The 14,340-nt window shown below is 44.3% G+C and overlaps 1 protein-coding gene across 2 annotated transcripts in view; it reads right to left on the bottom strand.

Annotated features, from left to right (window-relative positions):
• Nucleotides 1-14,340, bottom strand: part of DNMBP (dynamin binding protein) — a 190,485-nt gene that overhangs the window by 30,585 nt on the left and 145,560 nt on the right. For both annotated transcript variants that reach the window (XM_089683368.1, XM_089683369.1), the window contains 3 exons: nucleotides 5,311-5,507; nucleotides 2,358-2,457; nucleotides 723-870 (listed from right to left, as the gene is read on the bottom strand). In XM_089683368.1, coding sequence (XP_089539494.1) covers nucleotides 723-870; nucleotides 2,358-2,457; nucleotides 5,311-5,507 — 445 coding nt within the window. The remainder of the gene's footprint in view (nucleotides 1-722; nucleotides 871-2,357; nucleotides 2,458-5,310; nucleotides 5,508-14,340) is intronic.

Consider the following 14,340-nt stretch of genomic DNA (forward strand, 5'->3'; position numbering starts at 1 on the left):
CATCTGGTTACCCCTGATGAAGTCAAGTGACCTCTTGATGATGCGCATGGGAAGGAGCCAGATGAAATTTTGATCCATCTATGTGAAGACTCGTTCTCTCAGTCAGCTTCAGTACAACCAGCTTGTTGGGTTTTTATCACCTGACCAGTGTGCCGAGGGCTATAGCTGACAACACCGATCATTGTATTCTTACGGCAGGGAACTCAGAGTACACTAGTTTTTCAGGAGAAATTCCCCCATCAATATTGGCTGTGTTGATGGGGGAATCAAAATATTTGTCTCTGTTCAACCCACTTGATCAAGAAAGCATCATCTATGGCCTGCCTTAATGTGGAGATGGAAGAGTTGGGTGGGTTCGAGGAATTTGGCAATGTAATACAAGGTAGGGCTGACACCACTCAGTCCAAAAAAAGCTGTGTGTTGTCAGCCCACAACAGAACAGGATAGTGGATGAGTACATTTCTGGAAGATGAATAGGTATTCTGTACTTGAAGGGTTTTTACATGTATTGCAGAGATGTACTGCATACTTTTATTTTACGTCAATCTGCCCTGGTGTACACTTTAAGAAACATAACAAATAATATGAGTGTAACATGAAGTTCTGAAAGAAGAGAAATCAATTTATGTCCAGACAAGGAAGCCAATGAGTGAAAGTAGAATGAACCCCAAGCCAGCAGTGGTAGTGCCCTCTAGTGGGTGAGGGATATAGGAGAATCTTACTTCACAGTCTCCATACAGTCCTGGAGGTGTCTCTGGAACTTTTCGTCTTTTTCATAGGTCTCCAGCAGTGCAATGGTCTCTTCATGATTCTGGCAATACTCCTTATATACAGACTCCAGCTCTGCCCGCTGCTCCAGAAATATCAAACCTGAAGAAAAGGGACAATATTTGTTAAAGGAGCACCATGGTGTCTTAATGGTTGACACCATCAACTACTGGCACTACTGCATCGAGTTTTAATGTTCTTCCTTTGTCTGTTCGGAAACCATGCTGCTCTGATTTCTTCATCACAAACCAAAACGTACTGGTAAGTTAATCAATCAGCCTTTGACCCATCACTGGCCCTAGAAACTGGGCAAATAAGACTTTGGTAGACTCTAAGGCAGGGACGGACTTACAACTCATGGGGCCCCCAGGCAATAGGAGATCATGGGGCCCCCAGGCAATAGGGGATCATGGGGCCCCTGTATATGCACCCACACTCAAATCACACCCAAAAAAAGCCTATGAAAGGTACCAGGGGCATCTCATGATGCCCCCTACTGACCCTGGTTCCTCGGGCATTGCCTGAGTTCCCGAATGGTCAGTCTTCCCCTGCTCTAAGGTCTCTGTAAAGCGGGGACAGATCAGAGTAGACTCCCCAAAAATGATCTAACTCCGCTCCAAAGTTTTGGATAGAGTTGAAAATCTAAATTTCAGTCAGGTATTTCATATCTGTCCAGGGGCAGACTGACCATTTGGAAACTTGGGCACTGCCCGAGGGTCCGGGGGCAGGAGGGGGCCCCATGAGATGTCCCTGGTACCTTTTTCATAGGCTTTTTTGAGTTCGGGCAAGGACACAGGGGCCCCATGAGTTGTCAGTCCGCCCCTGTATCTGTCTATGATAGCTTACTTCCTGTCCCTGTGACACCCATACAAGAAAACAGAGGCAGCGGTTGTCCCCAGGACAAGAAGACACTGACAGCAATAGAAACACTATCAAAGGTTCTAACCCCTCCTACTAAAAACGTGTTATTGATTTTGTGTTTGTCCTTGCCAGGAAATGAGGTGAAACGTCATCAACGTGCACATCCAGCAATAAATCCCTATGGGGACTTTAAAGTTTTCCCAATTCAATCCAAAAGAAAATAAACAGAATTCCTAGAGTTGGATTAAGGCTCGGTTCACACTATTGCAGGCTGTGCGGCCTGTGTTTGCTCTAGCATGGCAGCTCATTTGAATGGGCTGCTGTGCCACGATACCAAAAATAAAAAATAAAAAACTCAGCCGCATGGGAATTCGCATGGCCTTTTTGACCATGCAGTCTCCCTGCACTTCCTACATCCGCAAATGCACTGCAGGCGGAGATGTGTGGAAGTCCCCTACATCTCAAAAGAGCAGAGCGATTCAGCAGCAGGGGGTTGCGGGAACAAGTGTGATTCCTGCACCCGCAATCAGGCCGCAAGTGTGAACCGAGCCTTAAAAGGTAGACTGTCAACTCAAAATATGTGCTCCTTGACAGCACACTATACTTTCCCTTTAAAAATCTGAAGAAGGTTTGAACACTTTAAACATTTTTGCAGACATATTGCTGCTGCTGTCCAGACACTATTGACTAGTGAACATACAAGATGGACATACAAGAGGAGTACTCACCCACGGAGTCACAGTTCTCCAGAGATCCTAATAATTTCTTAGTAATGTCAATCACTGAATAGATATTTCCAAATAATACCTCGAAATCCACATTTGTCATCTGTCAAATAAACAAGATTTCCGTTGTAAATAGGTCTACGGGTAATGATACAAGTAAGAGAACTAGAAAGACAGTTATAATATCATTTAAACTATAACAAACATTTTAATGCAAAGCTCCAATAAAAAACAAAGGATAGTCAATTAAAAGGTAGCTATTGCTACAATACTTGCCTATTCTCCACAATACTTCTTTCCACCACTAGGTGTCAATCTTCCAGGTTGGAAGACAGTCAGCATCATTTCATCCATTTCCTCTGAGCCCAGGGTGTCAAACCACACACATAATGAATAATAGGGGTTTAGAGGTTCATATAAATATTTATTGTATCACCCAATAAATGGCTTCCATCCAGTAGCCAAAAAATATGCAGACAAAAAAAGAAGTTGTGAAAAGAGATTCACAGAGAAGCGGCTACATTTTGGACAGAATGCGATACTCAGAAAAACCATGTAAAGTTTGGTTCTGCTACCCACATCATTTCCTTCATCAAGGACATCAACAGGGACTCCTTCATTTATAATAATTTTTGCCATTATTTCCATTTACCTAGGGTAGATGTGTACCACTCACCTGTGCTCTCCTAAAGCTGTATTGTATGAGTCTGTATAGACATTTCTGGGGTTCCATTCCTCCCTCTATAATATATTTTTTACCCACATTGCCTTGTTTAGGCTAAGGGTCATGTCTCTTCTACATGGTGACTATATCAGCCATTTTGCATAGCATGTTATATTATATACCTATGGTACAATTTTTTGATATACCTCCTACTGGTAGTGTAACCAATGTGGTGGTGCTGCTGCAGATGCTTTAAACAGGTTTCTGTCATTGTGTATGCAGCACATTCACATCTAGACTGGTCTTGATGTGGTTTTTATGTGGTTTTAGGTCTGAGTGTATTATCTCATACTGAGGTGATGGTGAACCGGGGTAATTACCCTAATGTCTACTATTGATGTTTAATAAAGCATTATTTTTTGGAAATTTTTCTGAGTATCACATTCTGTCCAAAATGTAGCCGCTTCTCTGTGAATCTCTTTTCACAACTTCTTTTTTTGTCTGTCAAACCACACACACCCTCCCTCCCAACTTGTGACTAAACAGTGAAAAGAGAAGCAGCACAGTGATGGGCCCATCTCTGTTACTTTGCTTTCTCCTTCTATCAGCAAGCTTTTTGTCAGTAGATGCACTGATTGGTTCCTTGTGCTCCTTTAATTCTGAGTTCTGCTGCAAGCATTATAATTACATTTAAGGCTGAAGTGTAATGTATGCATATAGTTTCTCTCCTTGTGCCACAAACCAATGATCAACATGTAATTAAAACCATTGAATCAATTCATTTAGTTTTCAAGAAACTCCTTTTTTTTTTCTTCTTTTTTTTTTCAAGACCCAGTGACCAAATCACTTGGTTTTCCTGCTGGTCTTCGAACGGTAGCAAGATCAAGCGTGCTTGATCTTGATGTGCTGGGGGAGGCCGGCAGGCTCCTGTAAGCATTCAAACTAAAAAATCCCAGCGCCAATCAAAGAAAGTATACAATTATGCAGCTGTGCACCAGTGAAAACCACCAATAATGAATAACACAAAAAACAGCGCAAAAATTAAATAAATAAAAATAATCACAAATAAATGTCCGTGCAAAAAAAAAAAAAAAAAAAAAAAAATATATATATATATATATACATACACACACATATATATATATATATATATATATATATATATATATATATATATATATATATATATATATATAATATTTCAAACATAAGTCCTTATTTTCCCAAAAGGATTTTCAAGACAATGTTCCAAAATGTGCTTCCACCTAATCACCACGTGAAAAATAATATTGACCGCACTCACCAGATGGAGGTGAGTAATAAACCTCATAGGATATAAGGGATCCTATAGCCCCTCAAGAGGAACTCAAATCACCTTCTTCACCCTGTTTTGGAACATTGTCTTGAAAATCCTTTTGGGAAAATAAGGACTTATGTTTGAAATATTATATATATATATATATATATATATATATATATATATATATATATATATATATTATATATTGCTCAGGAGCTGATCAAACAATGATTGATGACAGCCCCAAAGATCAGGCCCACACATGATGCCAGAGATCACTAATAGCTATGACAGGAGGGTCAGTGACAGTATGGATCAGGAGAAGAGGGGCTTGATGAAAATAAAGTTGGGTTCAAGACAGCTGCTGCAGCTTCAAAGGATTAGATTGTACGAATGCAAGTTTGCAAAGAACCCAGAGCAGTCAGTTTCAAAAAAAGAAGAGGAAGCAAAATACAGAGCTTTAAGGATGTATTAATGAATACAGAGCTGCATTATTTGTGTATTTTAGATTCTGCTTTAAGCATTAGTAAAATGAGAGACTGACGTGCCAATTAATTCACAGAACAATCAGAATTACACACAGAATTACATGACAAAAATGACAAACATGATCAATTAAAAACTGTTTAAACATCTATTACAACTCATTACATTGGGTAAAGCAGGCCATACACGGGTGGAATTCTGAACGCTTTTTCGATCGAAAATCGAAAACATTGTTCGTTCTGTAATCTGATGGTGCCACCAATGATTTCGAAAATCGGTCCTTTTTCTCAAATTTTCCAGCATGCCCGATAAACGACATGGGGAGGAACCATGAAAATTGGCCGGTGCCATTGCCCCACTAACAGAGCGAAAATCTGCTAATTATTCTTAGGTCCACTTTTCGAATGAAAAATCGTTCGGAAATTGACCCATGTATGGCCGGCCTTACAGCCAGTTTGTGATAGGTCTCCCTACCCATGGGTGATAAGAGTGGTCTTCCGCCTCACCTGTGTTGCCTGCAGGGGAATCATGATGTGCTCCACGCAGGTCTCCAGGTCTCGCAGATAGTCCCGCTCTGTCTGTAACAGCTCCTCGATGACCTTTGACCTCTTCTCCAGCATCCTCATCTCCGAGTTCTCAGCGGCAGACGCGGCAGATGGCATCTCCTCTAGGATGTCCTCTTGTGAGGACAATAGAGTCATATCTGTAAAAGAAGATTGATTGTCTTGTCAGCATTTGTGAAATCACCAGACCGGAAACCAACAATACACATCAAATTGTGCAATCGCTCACGATCCCCGAGTCTTTATTGATGGCTCCTCCATTGGGATCACAATGATTGTTCTCTACTTGTGAACAGGTGATCCTTACACGGATATTTAACACAAGGCACGTTATATGTGTTTGACATTGAACTTCCACATATAGAGAGAATTTGACAAGTTTGATGGATAAATTGAGGAAGCGTGGTCTATAATCTCCTAACGAGACACTGAAGAATTACTGGATAATCTGACCACCTGCTCTTCATCCTAATCCCCTTGTCCCTCAATAGGGGATATTTATCACAATAACACAGATATAAACTGGCCACATGCACTGCAGATGCTCTAAGAAGCGTCATAGACTGTCCAATCACAACCCACAAGATCTAAGCGTCCCCATGATAATCCATAAATCACATTTGTAACACAAGTGATGGCTGCATGAGATCTGTGTCAGATCCCAACATTCATATATTGAGTATAATCTAGGAGGTGAATATATACAAATCACCCAACAGATCACCTGTGTAGCCCTTACAAAGTTATGAAATCATCTTTTAATGCCAGTACTGGATTTACACACAAGTTTATCCTGAGTGCCACCCAGTAGCTGAGATAGATTTTACATCAGGAGGGTGTAGTCCAGCCATTGCGGTTTAACCAACTCCTGGATCCTGCACTGTGCATGAAACGCACTCCTGGATCCTGCGCTCTGGATGAAACGCACTCCTGGATCCTGCACTGTGCATGAAACGCACTCCTGGATCCTGCACTGTGCATGAAACGCACTCCTGGATCCTGCACTGTGCATGAAACGCACTCCTGGATCCTGCGCTCTGGATGAAACGCACTCCTGGATCCTGCACTGTGCATGAAACGCACTCCTGGATCCTGCACTGTGCATGAAACGCACTCCTGGATCCTGCGCTCTGGATGAAACGCACTCCTGGATCCTGCGCTCTGGATGAAACGCACTCCTGGATCCTGCGCTCTGGATGAAACGCACTCCTGGATCCTGCGCTCTGGATGAAACGCACTCCTGGATCCTGCGCTCTGGATGAAACGCACTCCTGGATCCTGCGCTCTGGATGAAACGCACTCCTGGATCCTGCGCTCTGGATGAAACGCACTCCTGGATCCTGCGCTCTGTATGAAACGCACTCCTGGATCCTGCGCTCTGTATGAAACGCACTCCTTGATCCTGCACTCTGTATGAAACGCACTCCTTGATCCTGCACTCTGTATGATACACACTCCTGGATCCTGCACTCTGTATGAAACGCACTCCTGGATCCTGCGCTCTGTATGAAACGCACTCCTGGATCCTGCGCTCTGTATGAAACGCACTCCTGGATCCTGCGCTCTGTATGAAACGCACTCCTGGATCCTGCACTCTGTATGAAACGCACTCCTGGATCCTGCGCTCTGTATGAAACGCACTCCTGGATCCTGCGCTCTGTATGAAACGCACTCCTTGACCCTGCACTCTGTATGAAACGCACTCCTTGACCCTGCACTCTGTATGATTGTGCTGGGGCAATCAAATCATATTTTATAGGTACAAGGAAGCAAGGTTTTTTTTAACCACGCCCCTTAGTCCCCTTCCCAGTGTTAAGCATTTGGCCACACCCATTTCTGCCACAGCGCGCTACGCATGCTGCAGGGCACTTCCTCCCTCATGTGTCCCTTATTCTGAAATTCAAAAGTTGGGAGGTATGGTGTCCCCATTGGAAGACTTCCCTTTTATTAGTATTGTGATATGAACTGGGGCAGGTTTAAGAGGGGGCTAGTTGTAGAGGACAGATACTTTCCCTTCAGGCCTGTTCACTAACCAGCTGATCAGAGAGGCCGGCTGATGGCAGTTTTGCTCTGCAGTCAGGAGACCTGGATGTCTATATAGCCTGACCTGCTGGATGAGCTCAGTTTACCTCTAACAGGGGCCTTGAAATGCTGTGTGTGCTGTGGCTGGAAAGCTGAAAGTCATTCATAAAAGACTGCGTTCCAGTGATGGGAAGAGTTACCCGTCATGTTTGAGCTGAATCTGAAGACACTTTCTGTCACTTTCCTATTTTCTGAGAAAAAAGTGAATTTTAAATTTTACCAAACTGTCTGCCAAGAGCCTGTTTACCCCGTTGATCCTAACAGCCCAAAATATGGGATTTTCTTATGCCTTGCATTCTATGCATTAGAGTAAAACCTTGTGCATGCCGATCCCCACCTCCCCCTCATGCTGTGATCTCGATCCAGCGTTGTACACGAGAGCAGCAGCTCTTGTCTCTCTCCCTCCTCATTGGCTCATGCTGCTGTCAATCACAGCGACGAGGGAGCAGTGGGTGGGCCAAGCCGCACTGTGTGTGTCAATGGACACAGAGAGCAAGCTCAGGAGTGCCCCTATAGCAAGGCTTCCTATGGTGGGCACTCAGCAGGGGGGAAGTAGGCTGGAGTGCCGGGGGGAGGACCCAAGAAGAGAAGGATCAGGGCTGCTCTGTGCAACACCAATGCACAGAGCAGGTAAGTATAACACGTTTGGAATTTAAAAAAAGAAATGTGATTGTTTATAATCACTACTACAAGTATATGGCGCATGGAACTCTTTATCTTCTGATTGTGTTTTTCTCCTGCAGAGTAAATGAACAATACGATTGTTTATAAAAGTGATCCATGTATGGCCAACACTGCAGGCACACTGAGGTTGGTTTACTAAAACTGGAGAGTCAGAATATGGTGTAGCTGTGCATGATAGCCAATCAGCTTCTTCAATTAAGCTTTGACCAAAAAAAAAAAAAATAAAAGCAGATTGGTTTCTGCGCAGAGTTGCACCAGATTTTGCACTCTCCAGTTTTAGTAAATCAGCCCCACAATGACAATATGAACACATTCTGCATTCTTCAAATGGGGGGATGGCTAGAACCTCTACATGACTGCCAGCCAACCAGCATTTTCAGAAGCAGAGGCCTGCAATAGCTGCCCTCCAGATCCAGTCCTGCAATGTATGGACTTTGGTATACTCTTGTATTTCTTTCAAACCTGTTTATGACAATGAAAGGACTGAACATGAATGACAGGCGTTATTGTGACAACACAGTGCTGGAGGACACACCATATGATCTCAGACATCGCAGGGGCCGGGCGTTCCCTAGAATCCGATACACTGAAAAATGACATGGTGACCATGTCACATAACAATGCCAACAAACAGAGATCTGTCCTTCCTGATCCGCAAAGTGCACAGTCCACACACTAATAACACACGGACACTCTTCTATAGTTACCTGCCGACTGTCATCTCACAACAGATCAAGAAATCGAAGAAACATGCTAAAATCAGGATCAGTAAACACCACGCTAAAATCGGTAAACAACACGCTAAACTCGGGATCGGTAAACACCACGCTAAAATCAGGATCGATAAACAACGCGATAAAATCGGGAACGGTAAGTAACACGCTAAAATCAGGATTGGTAAATAACACGCTAAAATCTGGATCGGTGAACAAAATGCTAAAATCCAGATCGGTAAATATACTAAAATCGGGATCGGTGAACAACAGGTTAAAATTGAGGTCAGTAAACAGCACGTTAAAATTGAGGTTGGTAAACAACACGTTAAAATCAGGATCAGTAAACAACACGCTAAAAATCGGGATCGGTAAACAACACATTAAAATCGGGAACGGTAAACAGCACGCTAAAATCGGGATCGGTAAACAACACATTAAAATCGGGAACGGTAAACAGCACGCTAAAATCGGGATCGGTAAACAACACACTAAAATCGGGATCGGTAAACAACACACTAAAATCGGGATCGGTAAACAACACGCTAAAATCGGGATCGGTAAACAACACACTAAAATCGGGATCGGTAAACAACACGCTAAAATCGGGATCGGTAAACAACGCGCTAAAATCGGGATTGGTAAACAACACGCTAAAATCGGGATTGGTAAATAACACGACAAAATCGGGATTGGTAAACAAAACGTTAAAATAAGGATTGGTAAACAACATGCTAAACTTGGGACCCCTATGTCAGAGGTTCATTCCTTTAGGGCGTTGCAATGCGTTAATGCATGCATAGTGTGCTACTGTGCATTGCGGTAACATGCGTCATTGCACACATACGTGTGAAGCTGGCTGTGGTTTGGTAATTTTTTCTTCAAACTGATATAATAAAAACACTCTCAATGGTATATTTAACAGACCAAAAAGGAGCGAATAGCTCATTGTTGGAATTTACATATACTTCAACTTGCAGAGTACAGACAAGGCATTGTAAGGTCTCCCAAAACAGAGATTAGGCTGGTCATACACTATACAATTATCTTCCAATTTTCTGCCCAATTTCCTTTAGATTTACCTTCAACTGTGTAGTGCAGCGGTTCGCGACCCCTTTGGGGGTCGAACGACACTTTCCCAGGGGTCGCCTAAGACCATCGGAAAACACATATTTCCGATGGCCTTAGGAACCGAGACACCGCTCCTTGATCCGTCTGCAGGTGTGGGCGGGATGACATGCCGTTCCTGTCATCTGGACACACCCCCGGGATCAATCCTTCCTCGTCGGTGATTGGCCGCCGGAACTGTAGCTCAAGAGAGGCACACAGGCGGCCAATCACCGGCGAGGAGGTGGAGCTTGGAAAGGAGGAGCCGAGCGGCACCGCGAAGCACGAGCGAGTGAAGAGGAGGAAAGCGGCCGGAGAAGGAAGCCATCTGACCGGTAAGTGTTTTTACCATGGGAGAGGGAGCGAGCGAGCCCAGGCTGGAGCAGGGGTCAGCAAGGTAAGTATCATTGGTGTCAGTGGGAGGAATAGTGCCCAATCATTGGTGTCACTATTACCAATGATGGGGCACTATTCCTCCCCCCACTGACACCAACGATGGGGCACTATTCCTCCCACTGATACCAACGATGGGGCACTATTCCTCCCACTGACACCAATGATGGGGCACTTTTCCTCCCACTGACACCAGTGATGGGACACTATTCCTCCCACTGACACCAGTGATGGGGCACTATTCCTCCCACTGACACCAATGATGGGGCACTATTCCCCCCACTGACACCTATGATGGGGCACTATTCCTCCCATTGACACCAACGATGGGGCACTATTCCTCCCCCCACTGACACCAACGATGGGGCACTATTCCTCCCCCCACTGACACCAACGATGGGGCACTATTCCTCCCCCCACTGACACCAATGATGGGGCACTATTCCTCCCCCCACTGACACCAATGATGGGGCACTATTCCTCCCCCCACTGACACCAATGATGGGGCACTATTCCTCCCACTGATACCAATGATGGGGCACTATTCCTACCACTGATACCAATGATGGGGCACTATTCCTCCCACTGATACCAATGATGGGGCACTATTCCTACCACTGACACCAATGATGGGGCACTATTCCTCCCACTGACACCAATGATGGGGCACTATTCCTACCACTGGCACCAATGATGGGGCACTATTCCTCCCACTGATACCAATGATGGGGCACTATTCCTACCACTGGCACCAATGATGGGGCACTATTCCTCCCACTGACACCAATGATGGGGCACTATTCCTCCCACTGACACCAATGATGGGGCACTATTCCTCCCACTGACACCAATGATGGGGCACTATTCCTACCACTGATACCAATGATGGGGCACTATTCCTACCACTGGCACCAATGATGGGGCACTATTCCTCCCACTGACACCAATGATGGGGCACTATTCCTCCCACTGACACCAATGATGGGGCACTATTCCTACCACTGGCACCAATGATGGGGCACTATTCCTACCACTGATACCAATGATGGGGCACTATTCCTCCCATTGACATCAGTGACGGGACACTATTCCTCCTACTGACACCAATGACGTGGCACTATTCCTCCCACTGACACCAATGACGGGGCACTATTCCTCCCACTGACACCAATGATGGGGCACTATTCCCCCCACTGACACCTATGATGGGGCACTATTCCTACCACTGACACCAATGATGGGGCACTATTCCTACCACTGACACCAATGATGGGGCACTATTCCTACCACCGACACCAATGATGGGGCACTATTCCTACCACTGACACCAATGATGGGGCACTATTCCTACCACTGATACCAATGATGGGGCACTATTCCTCCCATTGACATCAGTGATGGGGCACTATTCCTCCCACTGACACCAATGATGAGGCACTATTCCTCCCACTGACACCAATGACGTGGCACTATTCCTCCCACTGACACCAATGACGTGGCACTATTCCTCCCACTGACACCAGTGACGTGGCACTACTCCTCCCACTGCAAAATTACAGTTATGAAGTAGCAACGAAAATAATTTTATGGTTTGGGGTCACCACAACATGAGGAACTGTATTAAGGGGTCGCGGCATTAGAAAGGTTGAGAACCACTGGTGTAGTGCAAGGGCCTGCCTAATTGGATACAACTGAAAGTGTTGTTTAGGTTTGTCCTCCTATTATATGGTTTTTGGTAAATCTAAACCAAAAATCTCCAGATAATTGTATAATGTATGGCCAGCCTTAGTCCCACTCACACCTCTATATGTTGCAGTTCAGCAATCAGATAACAATGCAGGACAAGAGGAATCCCATTATTGTCTATGGGGCCCATTCACACCTATGCTATGCGCTTCAATGCAACCTGTAAAAAAGGTACAGGCGCGTCCCTGTTGCAACCCCTATTCACACCAGCAATTTGAAGTGCATTTCTAGAAGCTCTTCAATGCTGAATACCAGATTTGAATGTTATCCTATTGTGTCTGTTAACATGTGAGTAATGGGCAAGTGCTTTATTGGGGCATGAGCGCATGTTTATGGCCCCCAACAACTTCAATGGGGGTGTCCATTAACAAGTGTGTAGTGGGTGTTTTTTGCATAATTTTGCACCTAACAATTATCTCCTCCTAGTAGCTAGCTTTCTATTGGCTAAAACAAAAACACGCCTGAAGAAAGAAAAAACAAAAACAAAAAAAACAGTAGAAAAAGGGCAACAAAAATAGTTCTAAAATCTCATGAATCACCCAAATTTGAATCCTGGCTGGGACTTCAGTGGAAACATATGAAAAACAAAACTGCAGAAAAAAAAAAAAAAAAAAAAAAACACATGAAAATGTAAAATGCACGGGTGTGAAGCTAGCCACTCTGAAGCAAATGTAATAAAACCTAATGGACTACATTGATTTTGCATTCTGTTACTGCTGTTACTGCGAGATTCTCCAAGTGTTGGCAGTCATATCCTTTGCAGCACACTGAAATCAAGGCAGTTCTAATGGGGAAACCATCAACAAGTGATTAAATGGCTAGTCCTCCTCTAAGCCACCCCTGAAAACGTAGAGGTTCCTGGTTACATGAGCATTCTACATGTTAAAGGTCATTACATTTTAAAGCCCTGGAAGGATCCTGATTAAATGTTTTAAAACTATAGGTTCTAAACTATAGGTTCTATAGGTTCTAAAGCTGACTTGAAGATATTTCTTTGGAGAAGTTTCGAAACGCCCTCAACATTCCACAACGATCCAGTGAACGTGACCAATGACTACTAGATATACCATGGCCTGGATACATGAGAACCTTCACAAAGTTGAGTCACAATTCGCCGCCTTTCCATAGGAAAAACAAAGTTTGATACGTTAACATGGGGCAGCCAAGGACTGCGGTCCTCACCTGCACTGTGTGGATGAACCTGGAACAATGTGTGAAGGGTGAACAGGTGAGTCTAGGCATAGAAACACACAGAGCTCCATAGAGGAGGAGGAGGAGGAAGAAGAGGAGGGGTGATACATCCCAGCCATTGTCTGCACTCTAGGTAATCCTCAACTTGTGCAAAGCTCTAAGTATGACCACCCCTCCCCCACACTTCTCCATACCAGACCCATACCATACCTCTCCAGACTTCCAGAAACGATTTATCCGCCCTATGTACAAGGAGGAATCCATAGCTAAGTCTGCTCCACATCTTATTGTCCAAGAACATCTTACCTGGGCTTGGAATAACGGTGATAGAGCAATGGCTGTGTCCTCACCTCCATCCTGATGTTCCCAGGCGTTCTGTATTCCCTGCAATGCCCTCATCATGATGAATTACCATGTCAATGGCTACAGAACAATACAGAATGGGGGTAGACGAAGAGGGCTGGGATTTACTACACTGGTATCTGTAGGGGAAGAGAAGGAGGCCTCAGCAATCCACACCAGCCATGCTAGAGTGCAGAGTGAGTTCCCGGCTTATGCCGGCCATAGATGGATTGGAATTCGTCAGGCTCAGGAGGATCCAGATGAATTTCTATCCATCCATGGGCAGGCTGATTGTACTGAAGTCGATTTGTTGATTGAATGCAGTATAACCAACCTTTCAGAATTTTTTTTATATGATCATGGTTGGTGGCTATAGACACCAGCCTTGATCGTTGTTTTCTGCCAAAGAGGAAGGCCCCCGATAGCAGAATACAATCGCTCAATATGAGGGATTCCCCCATGAACACGGATTGTACTGATGGCCAAACTGAGCATTTTCTTTCCTTCAACCCTTGGTTGAAGGAAAGAAAATTATATAATGTGTGTGTCTACAAATCCTATAAAATGCAGGCTTTCACCCAAAACAAAGCATGCGTAAGTAAATCAGTCAATCTGTAAGTAAACCTGTCATGACAGAAGAATGATGGCTGTCATTTGGAAAATGCCAGTTATTTTAACCCTCTGGCTTTTAGGGCACATTCACACTATTGAGCGG

Source organism: Staurois parvus, unplaced genomic scaffold (genome assembly GCF_062004578.1).
Source record: "Staurois parvus isolate SC_StPar_1 unplaced genomic scaffold, SC_StPar_1.0 ptg000307l, whole genome shotgun sequence".
Taxonomy (NCBI): domain Eukaryota; kingdom Metazoa; phylum Chordata; class Amphibia; order Anura; family Ranidae; genus Staurois; species Staurois parvus.